This window comes from Platalea leucorodia (assembly GCF_965183815.1).
Source record: "Platalea leucorodia genome assembly, chromosome: 7".
Lineage (NCBI taxonomy): Eukaryota > Metazoa > Chordata > Aves > Pelecaniformes > Threskiornithidae > Platalea > Platalea leucorodia.
In genome coordinates this window covers 68400732-68413122 of record NC_138829.1, presented here as the reverse complement: position 1 = coordinate 68413122, position 12391 = coordinate 68400732, and the positions used below count along the sequence as shown (strand labels likewise).

Sequence of the window (12391 nt, the reverse complement as noted above, 5' to 3'; positions counted from 1 at the left end):
TTTTTTATCCTTAAATTAAGATTGATTAAGCATAACTAATTTCTAAAGAAACTGTGAGCCACAGTATCACAGCCGAAGTGGAAGCAGGTCAGAAGTTTCACATCCTCTCTTTTTTGCTTTGTAATGATTGCAGTTTTTACTAAAGTGTTCTTCTGTCTGATTTGTTTTGATAACTCCACTGAACTTTTAATGTAAACATATAAAATTATGATTTGTGTTACGTTTGTAAATATAAATTATTCTATACTAATTTGTTAAAAAAAAAAAAGAGAAAATGGGAGTATAAGCAGCACATTGGTGTGAAGAAAAACTCCAATAATTTGATATGTCATGTCATTTCTCAAAGTAAATTTCTGTTTGGGTTTCTAGTTTTAACTGTTGACTTGAATTTCGAAAGATGATACTCAGCTGGTTCGTGGAAGAAGTGTTCTGCCCTATTTTGTCATGCTTAGTATTAGCTCACTAGACAGACAGCTGCAGTTGACTTAAAATGGTACGCTGAAAATATTGAAGAGTCTAGCCTTGAGGAAGCAGGGCAGTAAAACGGCAACAAGAATATTTATTTAGCACAGAATCATCTGGGGGTGTGAGAGAGGCTTTTAAAAATGTACTACATCCCAGGACAAATTTTATTATATTACGTTTGTCTCTTACTGCTTCTATTGATCTTTTTCATATACATTTTAGAAAATTGTCACCTATCTGTCCTCAGAGCCATAAAATAAGCTTGACATCAATGTGTCATATATGTCTTTTTACCAATAAAGTAGAATGGCCAGATTGTGCCCATTCGGTATGCTTTCTGAATTCATTTAATAAAATATAGCTTGTTTGTTCATTAGAAAAGATTTTAGGTGAAAATGCATTAATCAAGGTGGATAACTTACACATTCAAAAGTAAGTTCCGTTATTGGGGTAATACAAAGGAAATTATTAGTATTTATCACTGTGATTCATTGTACTAATTTTAAGGTAATGATGTTTCATTTTTCAAAAAATCCAGCATCTCCAGCCAAACAGCACTTGAGCCCACCCTGAAAGCACCCACATGAACGGTCTGCTTCTTATGTACAAATGGCCACAACTTGATTGCACATCGGTCAAGCAAAACACCAAGCACCAAGAGAATTTAACATCATATAACAGCAAAGAGAAAGGGCCCACTGCTAAGAGTTCAGTGCCTTCTGAGATATGCTCAGCCTTCCAAATTCACCTTAATCTTAATTTTGCAAGGACTGTGTGACAGAGCACTGGGTACTTGAAAAGATTCACTGCTACATCAGCTAAAATAGCCCAGTGACAAACTCTGCAATATTAGTTCACCACTTTGATAAATACTACGTGGTATGCAAATACATATACACACACATGCAAACTCACACATAGTATGTATGTATTCTTGTATCCGATATCGTCAACATAATTTCTTCCTGATATTTGCATTATTCTTTATAATCCTTCCAGGTACCTTTCTGTTTTGCCTTTTTTCCTTTGCTCTCACTGTGTGTTGCCTCTGAAATTTGAAAGAATTCCTTCGTGCTTTTTGGAGTGCTTTGAAAAAACTCCATCTTCAAACCTTAATTCCGAGTTCATTGATCTTTGTTCAGACTTAGCTCTAAGTAGTAGTTTTGTACTACCAGGATTTGGAAATTTGACGACACTAGGCAGCCATTATGCTAACTATGTTTGTAAAGTACATTTATATGCAAAATCTCTAGAAATATAAATCACAAATAATAACTTTACAATCAACTGTTAGAAGACCTGAGATTTATAGGCTCTTCCTGAATTGAACTAGCCCTCATGCATACCACACACAAAATCTGAAGCATAAATTAGGTTGGAAACCACTCACAAAGGTGATGAACTGCCCAGCTAGGGATTTGTCTTCCAGTCTCAGATGTGTTGGCATCCTGATTGCCAGACTGACCCGTGAGCCCCTTCCTGCTCCAACACGTGGGATGAAAATTTTCCAGGACAGTTCTTTTGCCCAGAGTTTATTCCTGCCAGATTTGTCCTTCTCTGACTCCAGCCAGCTGTAAAAGGACTCCAGTGGCATTTGGCAGACTTTGTGTTAAATAAGTCGCACCCTGTATCCAATGGATGTAGTTCACTGAACCAAGAAGAGTTTTGTACTTTTATAGATGATAGCGTCACACTCGAGTACAGACAAAAAGAGCAGAACCTCTGCTGCACCCTCATTTTGTTTGTGTGCTTTCTCCTCACTCTCTCAGCTGTCCTCTAAACCTGCCTCCGTGACTGGTATCATCTGATTATTCTGGTATTTGGCTTGCATAGTAGGATTGTTATCAGCTGCGACCTTGTGCGTACTTGGCCAAGTAAATTCAATCAGCTAATGAAATTGTGGTCTTTCCCTCAATTGATTATCAAATTGCTTGTATAGTTCCGCTAGCCCATCTCTTTTCCAGAGCTGCACATTTTTGTTTACCCAGGCGGTCTGTGCCTGACCCTTTCCTTGCCTTTCCTGAATGTCCCTTTTTTCACTTGACATGCATATAGTCTTTTGAGTCTGGCCGAATACCAGTGGACTTCATGGTCATTTTACTGACCAACCTGTTGAAAATAAATCAGTAAAAAGGCATTTCAAAAGTATGAGAGAAGCCAGTAGGACTTCCCCTCTTGTGCTGCCCGGTGGAGCAGTCCCAGACACCTGCTGATTTACAAGATGAACAAAGATGGTGTCAAGAGAGGACGGTGCTTGCCGAGGCAGTGACCAGGAGGAGCTGTGGTTTGCATTTCGGGTAGGGAACACATCACAGAGCAAAGTGCCTGTGGTGAGCACTTGTAAAGGATGGATTTGCCCACCTTTTTTTTTCCCCTAGCTCTCTGTGCCAGTACATAATCTTTGAGCAAGTGAAGGTGCCAGGCTGAAGTCCCTTTGAATTCCAGTCTTCTAGAAAACTGCTGTAGATTTAAATGTAGGGCAATATTGGCAGTATACCTGCTGTGGTATTTGATCATAAAGTACAATTTACGCTCTCTGCTGTAGGTATTTAACATCCACTGAAGCTGATGCATGCACATGAGACCAGCTACCAGCTAGTTTGGGGTGAATGTGAGCTCCCAGTATTTTGGGCCAAAATGCAGAAAAGCTGCAGGTTACTATATCGCTGCTGCACAATAGAAGCTGCTACCTTGTATGCTGTCTGAAGGACATGGTCTCACCTTGAGCCGTGTTGCAATTGCCACTGCAAACTAGGCTGATGGCTACTCTGCACTGCAGTTGTCTTGACAAGCTGTGGGAGTACCTAGCTTACGGAAACAAGCTGGTGGTTGGCTTTATCTGTGATAAACCTGACGTAATACAGGAGGAGGTGTGGTTTTGGCCCATATAAACGCATACAGTATACCCTGTTGAACAAAACTGTGTTTGCTTTCTTTCATTAAGAGCTTCTCTTCCCTCTGATGTGGGGGGCAGGAGTTTGCATATTTGGTATTGCTGTATTCTTTCCTTTTGTACAAGCTATGGTACATTTTATCTTTTTCTGCAGTGGTGTTCCTTTTGGTACTAATGGAATGATTTTTTTCAACACTTTTTTTTTTCTTGACTAAAGAAGAAACAGAGAAAATCACAAGGGAGAGAGCAGCAGTGGAAGAAGCTAAAAGTACCCACTGCTAAGGCACTCACTTTTAAACCTCTTCCATCTCTTTGAGCTGTCAAGTTGAAGAGGTCAGCTACTTAGAACATCTGTACAATTTGTTTGCTTAAAACATCAGTGTTTGTTACTTACTGGTGGTGTTGAGATGAAGAGGAAACAGGGATTATCCACTTGGTAGAATTCTAATCAGTTGCTTCCGAGTTCAAATTCTCAGAATTTGAGAAGTGGCGATTATGCTGTACCAGGGCAACATCGAGAAATTGGCCTATTAAAAGGTGTATTTAATAAATGTATCTCAATGTATGAAATTTTATAAAATACAAATGCAACGGCAATATTAATATTATGATGTTTTATTATAACTTTATAGAAAAATTTAATTTTTGTGTAAATCAGGAAATAATATTTAATGTATCTCTGATTTATTTGGGATTTTATTTTGTATATCTTCATAGCCAAGTAATGTTCCTTTAAATTTGTAGGGTAATGACTTGTTTTTCTTTTATTTGTGTTTTTCTTTTAATAAAAATATGTTTATATATTTATAAATATAAATATTTTTGTAATAATTACTGTGTTACACTTGGAACTAAGAGATATTTGCTCAACATGGGGGTTCCATGCTGCAGTACCTGCTTTCCTGTAGTAGCACAGTGAAGTTTTGTACTGTGCTACCATACAAGAAATTAGAATAATCAAGACAATTCCTTTAGCTCTGTAGGAAAGGAGGCTGGAACCCAAACTGTCCAGCTTTCCCCAAGTCTTGTAAGCAGAGGGGCTAAAAAGAGACTACAGTTTTCAGTAACAGACAGTACAAAATATTTGAAGCTACTGTTGGCATGCCTCCCTCACACTGGCTCTTTTGTGCATCACAGCCTAGATCTAGGGAAGAACAAAAGGAATTTACAAAAATGTCAGACAGATTCCACACCTTGCACTCAAGGTAGAAGATAACTCTGTTTAACTGGACCAGGGAAAAGAAATTGTACCCCATAAATACGTAGGCAATGGGTGTGCAGCTTGTGCAAGTCCAGGAGCATGGTACCAAGTTTGTGGGTGCTTGCATGCTGCTTCTTGTGGAGCTCCGCAGTGAGACTCCCCTGTCCTGCCAACATCATCACAAGAATGACATATCCAGCAGATTTGTAATTTTGGTTGTTCCCATTCTCTACAGATCCATCATCCAGGACGACATGCACCAAAAATAAAATTCCTCCTCTGCAGAGAAATCATGTCTATTTAGGAAAGGTCTTTATGTGACAAAGGCTTTTATTTCAGAGGAAGAAATCTGTTAGCGTTACAGAGATCTGTTCACTTTGGCAGAAGCCTCCTGAAATCAATAGATTTCATTTCTTTTACATACAGAATACTGAATAAGACTCTTAACGATGGAGGTTTACCCTCGTAGACTTTACCCTAATGGCATCTTTACTTAATTTTCTTGGTAAAACCTTTATTGCGAATTCAGTAACCATTTTCCTTTTTAACAAGGTTGCCAGCCTGCAAGTAATTTCAGAGACAGGATCTATTTATGGGAATACATTAGCAAAATACAATCTAGCCACGATTTATCTTTCTTGGGTTAACTTTCTTTGAGTAGGAGGGAGTCTGCAATCAAGGTTTGTAACTGCTAGTTCTGTGGTACTGGTGCGTCCCCATCCCCCCTGAAAAAGAGTTTTGATTTTGAAGGGTCTAAACCACAGTGCAAGTCTAGACCCCACAGCCCACAAGACGTATAACAAAGCATAAGCACCAAAGCAGGTAGTTTCATGACAGCACGGGCACTCCAGTTGATTTACTATTCAGTCACTGAGCTGCTCCCTGTTGGGTCCCCTTGTCCATAAGGCATAGGTACAGAAGTGATGTAATGATTTTCCTTAATTAATGTCTTCTGCTAAGGGTGTAAAGGAAAAACCCTGTTGATGGAAATGAATGAATTTTGATAAAATGTATCTAAAAGGCTTCAGCCAGAGGCAGAACTACTAGAGAAAATAGTTCAAATAAGTGAAATTTAGTAAAATTGCTAGCAATTGAAACTGAGTTCCTATTATTAGAGGTATTGAGCATGCTTAAAATTCAGAGTAGTGCTATCAGTACTGCATGTAATACTGTGAGCACTTTTTCTAGCAGTTAAGGAAAGTTGCCTTTAGACAAACATTTTGATTTTCTAAGTACATTCTGTGATTTGTGGTTTTGATGTCCCCACTTCCTGCAAGCCTACAATGCAGGAATTAGAGGGTTTGTAGAAGAACCGTCTGGGGAACAGCAGGATAATTTTGGCATTCTTCCTTGGGGTTTTCTTTTCTTGCATAAAAATATAAGAATGAACCACGTCCCCCAAATCCACCAAAGCCTGAGCAACAAAGACAAGCCAGTTAGTCTGTATTGCAGAGGACTTTTCGGCTTCTGCAAAAATTGAAAAGGAGAGTTGAATTCTTTTCTTCTGCAGCCATTGCCCAGCTTCTTCCCCAACTCCATCCTCCCACCGATACCCCTATAACAAGTTAGTGCCTGGGTGACTCCTCGTGCACTGGGCAATACAAAGTCCCTTTGTACAGGAACCTGTAGTACAGCAATTCCTCAGGGTGTCCTTGTACAGATCCTGGTTTTTTTTGGTTTTTTTTTTTTTTTAAGTTGCTAAGATGTGACACCTAAAGGATAGGGGACTTTCAAAATACTCAACGAGTAAGCGCTAGCACATTTGGATATGCATACAAGAGCCATGTTTCGATACGGATATGTAGGAAGGAATGGAAAGAGAGAGAGAGAGCTTTGACCTATGGCAGGCATCCCAGTCTTTCTCTCCCAGATGTGAATAGCATGCTTGGCTGTACATGTAGATGTCAAGACCTGGCTGCTGCACTGATATAACACAGTTTTTGCACTAATGGGAAAATCTTTTACCTGACCAGCCCCGTCTCTTCAGCCTTTCCCAGTTAGTATCTTAAAAGAGAACAGAAGAAAGCACCACCTTACTGAGCAGACCTAGGAATAAGATTTACTGTAAGCAGCACACATTTCGCATCAGTAAGTTGGTAGTATCAGTTATGATAGCAAAGAAAGTGTGCGAGAGCTCTAACTGAAGCCCTCTTACCTACCTATCCCTATCAGCTCTAACAGCTTTCAATGGACACACATGATTGTTATAGACAATAAATATTTTCTTTTTTTAATGCCCTTTATGACTTCTTTTATTTTAAGAGCCCCGTGTAGTTCTTTCCCAGTGCAACATGGCATATATATGGATGAACCACTTGCTTTTTTTGCCAATATTTTCCCTTTTTTGCCCTTTATATCTGCTCTGCCACAAATTCTAGTTCTTTTGATGTCATGCAGAAATGTATTACTACTTCACAAAAGTCTGCTTACTCTCAATTTCAAACCAGAAAAAATGTAGATGAAGAATTTAACTTGCACGTTCTCTGAGAGTGCTGAGACTAGAAATGAGCAAACATTCTTTCAAGAGCTAGGAGGGAATCTTTTGAGTCTCATCATGTTTTTCATATATTTTCCAGCTGTATTTCATACCAGTACTTTCAGCTTTCTGCACAGTTATACTTTTCTACAAATATTTATATGTAAAACAAATCACAAATTTCTCCTCTTAGACCATATTTCTCTTTTTTCCATACAGTAGGAATTGACTGGTTTCAAAATAGATGTATTTCAGAAGATTCCCATATGGAGTGTGTGCATTGATGAGCAGGAAGTGTTACTGGGCAAGAACCATGCTTTCCCCACACCACTGCCTTGCGCCAGTCCCAGGAGCACTTATGATATTCTACTACCATCTTCTCTAATCAACTTTAGCATTCTTCTCCCCGTATTATCCTCCATAAAACAGTATGGCACGCTATGAATTATATGTTTAGAGTAAGGCAGATCCGCCTATCAGTTCAGTCAAGAGATATGATGATGTGCTTTTTTGCCTCTAAGTGGTTAACAATTGCAAAAGATTCTTTTTAATGTTTAGTACTTTATTCGCTTTATTTTTCTCTTTAGTGCATTGGAAAATAAATCTTAAACATTTCTTCTGTTATCTAGCACTTTAAGCCTTTTCATAGCATTTCTAACATCTCTTTGCCAACACTCCATCTGTGATTTTAGCTTGCAGGAAACACTTTGCAATTCTGTTATTAGCTTAGATGCAGAGAGCTGCTGTTTAAATATTAATTGTAACTTCCCTCATAAGTGCAGTCAAACCCACTGAGTAACTTGTGAAGTTCAATAAATATCTAGGAGAGGGTGGGGAGCATGTTGTGAGTAGGGCCTGCTTAGTCTTAGCAAAGGTCTTACTTGAGTTAACAGGGCAAAATAGATGATGTCCTGATGCTTGCTGTTTCCTTTCCTCTTCTTAACTCCGTTCCCCTCCTTGTATAAATACAACAAACAAAAAGAACAAAGAATAAACTGCAAGCATACTTCTTGCACAGTCAGTGGACTTGCTGCTAAACCTGCTCTATGTGAGATCCATCATTTGTTTCAAATCCTAGTTATTGGACAAATGCACTTCTAAAGTACTCACGTATGGCTCTGTCAAGAATCACACCTCAGTAAGAGGCATTATCTTTGGGTTGATCCCTTCTTCTCTGTTTTCAGTCATGAGGCTCACCCTATTTCATTTCTTGATTCCACAAAATGTACTTTACACTTAAAAAATAGGAAAATATTATGTGGTTACAGACATGTCAATAAAGTGTATTTGATAGAAGTGAGACACAAAGTAGTTAACACCAATCTGACCAGCCTGTTTTCTGTGGATCACCAGAGCATTGTAATTGTAATACTTATATTGGTTGTAATTGAAAGAAGATTGGCCCCATTAAAATTGTACATTGTATTTTTCCCTCTCTCCTTCTTCCAGATGGTTATTAATCTTTTATTGGTGAGGTGGTTTGCCTACGGTGTAATCTGAGATTTTTCCTAATGTCATTTCAGTGCATTACTTCTCTTTGTGTTTGCAGGTGGACTGAATTTTAATATGTTGAATTCTGTTAATTGCTTAGTATTTAGATGTTTTTCTTTGTATCTTGAAAAGTATAATAAATTTTCAAAAAATGAAGTAGTACCCACATATTCCTTTTATTTTTCAGCATTCTGTGAAGAGGGGTGCAGATATGGTGGAACTTGTGTAGCCCCTAACAAATGCGTCTGCCCTTCTGGATTCACAGGAAGCCATTGTGAGAAAGGTAAAGCTTTACTGAAACACACCTTCTTTGTTTAGGAGAAATATTATATGCTGGATTAAGAAATAATTACTTGTCATTCATTATTCTGCTTGATATTTTCTCTTCATTGAGGATATGACTGTTCCATAGCTGCCTTTTTCCTAACTGAAAGCTGGTCTTGAATTCAACATGGAAGGTTTTAGACAGTCAGGGATGCTTTTGCTTCCAGTGGACACTTTTAGTTAATTAGAGGGGACGGCAAATGAAAAATATTTGCTCCACCTATCTTCTGCGGTGCAAACGCAAGGTCGCCTTCTGCTTTTTCTGAATCTGTTGTGCAAATTAGACCAGAATTTGGATGCTTGCTTTTCACTCAAACTTACTGAATTCTTAAGATATGATTTGTTTCTAAGTCACTGAGGCCACCAATTTTTGTAGAATCACAGCGTATTAAAATATATCGCACTAGGGATGATTTGATTCTGCTTTTTCCCAGATTTTTTCCATTTCAAGGTTTGCTTCTGATAGCCTCATAGGCCTACCTTTCTGTTCGTTTCACAAAGCTCTGGTTCCTTGTCTACCTTAAATGAGAAGGAAGGGATCTTACAGAATTCCATGGAGGAACCTTATTAGATTCTTTATACAGCAGATTTGGAATTTTGTTTTGGTCTGTATTTATTGAGGTTGTGTTTCACTTAAATAACCCAAGGATAGAGGGTTTTTGCGTTGTGTGTTTGTTGATAAACCTTTTGCACTTGCCTTTTACTGGTAGACATGAAGAGGATTGTTAACGCAGGTTGCACGATGCTAGTATTGATGAAGATTTTTAAGGAAGAAAAAAAGAAAACCAAGAAACAACTGTTAAGTTAAATCACTGGAACCACTTGTTACCCAGAGATTGTTCAATAATTTGTGTGTAGCAGTGTCTGTTTAATACATGGCTGTTCTACTATAATACAAAGTAATTTAAACCCAGTTGTCAACAAATCTGCTTTGAGTAGCTTCTGAAAACTGCTAAAGCTTTTTATGGATGTACTCAAATCACTGTGTACTAAAATCCCATAGTTTCTAGTTGTCAGCATTGTTTCTAATTATTTGGGAATGAACTGGGGCGTTAATATTTTCATATCACCTGGAATTAATTTGAGTAGTGCATTTTTTTTTGCCTGTAGTCTTTGGGTTATTTGTTTTAAATAGAAATAAGCTCCCAAGCCTCCTGACATTCGGCAGTTAAGTACTGGCAATACACATGGGGAAGTAATACAAGAAGTACCTGCCCTAGAGCCCAACCTACCATAGCTCCCCAGCCTCTAATCCTGCTAGTCATCCTCTCCCGTGTATAGTTTGCTCATTCCTTTCTAAAACATCTACTATTCAGAGGGTTGCAGGATACCAGAAATGGGTTCTATGTATGTGAAAATATGGCACTGCAAACCCAGTACGTGCATTGCCCAAAGGTGCCCTGCCTACCTGGGGAGCCAGTGGCTTTAGGCCAGCTTTTAGCTCGACAGCCTATGTTTCATTCACCCATGAATCTTAGAACTATCTTTTTTTCTTATAGCTGTACAGGGACTTTCGTAACTAGAACACAGAGGCTTTAAACTGTTGAAGTGATGGTTTAAAATTGATAAATGGATGACATAACCGTTGTTGACTCCAATGTTTTTCATGTCTTTTGTATTGTTTTGATTTAAAATATGAGTTAGCACACCAAGTAAAGGAAACATGGCAGGCACAGTACTCTCATTATATCAAGAAATTTAGAGATAGATGTCAGAAGGAGCTAGCTTCTGTGTATAAAATCTATATGACTTGAAGCAGAAGGAAGTTTATTGTTTTTCTTTGGAGATGTATAGGATTTACCAGTATGCTATTAGTCAAGCTAATGATGGTAGCTTTGAGAAATCTGATGTGCAAACCGATTTGAGAATGAATAGGGCTTTGCATATGAGAAGTTGTCACATTTTAGTTGTGTTAGAGGATTTGAAAGCTTCAGCAGATATACCTTATGTCGTATGCGTATTTCAGTGGCCAAGTGCATATCAGATCTATGTGAGAACAGCTTCAGCCATCTGAAGGTGCGTGTCCTGGAAAAACAAAATATTCAGAGCAGAAAGGTGACAAATCACCTTTGAAGCAGGCTTCCCTTTGCTTACCTGCTTACTCCTTGAAGATGTAGTGCTGTCAGGGAGAGGAGGCAGTTCAGTAAAGACTTCCCTCAGAGTCTCACTGCAGTTTGCTGCAATGTTTTTAGAGGACCCCTAAAGTATTCAGAAACCATGTTTGTTTGTTTGTTTGTTTTTCCTGTTGTCTGTAATGTCAGAAATAAGCACTTCATTATATTTAACATATGGTAGCACTCCCTCAATGCCATAGACCAAAGATGGTGAAATGGTGGGACATCACTTTAAATCAAAGCTTAAATGTTCCTGGTAAAATCTTGTCTGTTGGAAGCTCATGGTGAACTGCACATCAGAAGTAAAATGATGTGTTTTGGTAATGTATTCTATTTGCCACAGTGTCTTTAAAAATGTCCTTCAAACCGACAACACAGCAATTCCTTGTACATTATTTGCGAGCTGAAAGGACTCGTTGCCGGCTAAAAACAGTATGACCCAAATTGGCTTCGACATCATGTAAAGGGTAAAAATGAATCACTAATTAGAAATGTTGTTGAAAAGCAGGTGCGTTTACTTCCGAATATGAGTCATATGTTACTGACTGCCTGGTTGAAATGATGATATTAGGTTAATTAAAAATTCAGAGATATTTGAGAAGGGTAGGATTTATGTTGGTAATTTACTCAGGTGAAATTAAAATACATAGTTAAGGCTTATGTGCAAATACATAATTCAATATGCTGCTAAGAAGAATTACCTCTTGCCAGTTGCTTTGCCTGAAATGAGGAATCTTCATAACAGTTGTGGGGCTGCCTTTTCTTTTTGAAGGTGAACTGCAAATTGATATCCAGCGATACTGTCAAGTAATTCCTCCTTCCATCCATTCTTTATAATGCTGTCTCTTTAAGTATGTGCTTGGTGCTTCTTACAGAATTTTTGTCATTTTCTGTTTAGGATCTGGTTCTATCTTCTAATCAATTTTTTTATTTGTTTGTTTTGTGTTTAGCTGGCCAGGGCTGAAATCAATGATCTCTGTGATCATTACCGTTTGTGATCATATTTAACGCAGTTGTGATACCTATGCTAGAAATTTTTTCTGTTAGAATTTTTGCTGACATTGCTGTATGGTTCCAGCATGTACGTGCCTGACGGCTGAGCTGGAGAGTCACATCCTTAACTGTATGTAACACTGTTGGCTTAAGCCCAGGTGCTTCCTTGGCAGGGATCCCTGTTAAAGGCTTCTGAGAGACATTTTGGTGTGCAGAGAGGAATGCAAACACAGTACTCAGAGAGTTGTTGGCAGCATGGACTCAAATGCTCTAATTTTCCATCCAGTGATGTTTCCTCCATCTCATGTGTTTGCAACATTAAAAACCCCCAAACAAACCAAACCCATCTTTCCTTGAGCTGCTTTTCTCTCTCTCTGGATGAGCCACAGGTCAGTGGGGTTTCAATGCTGGTGTTGTAGAAGGGGTTTGCCATG

General features: G+C 38.5%; 1 protein-coding gene across 1 annotated transcript in view; it reads left to right on the top strand.

Moving 5' to 3' along the window:
* The window catches only part of NELL1 (neural EGFL like 1), a gene marked incomplete at its 5' end in the record, with an annotated part of 297740 nt that overhangs the window by 222429 nt on the left and 62920 nt on the right, over nucleotides 1-12391 (top strand). Inside the window, one exon of the mRNA XM_082317413.1 lies at nucleotides 8714-8809. Coding sequence (XP_082173539.1) covers nucleotides 8714-8809 — 96 coding nt within the window. The remainder of the gene's footprint in view (nucleotides 1-8713; nucleotides 8810-12391) is intronic.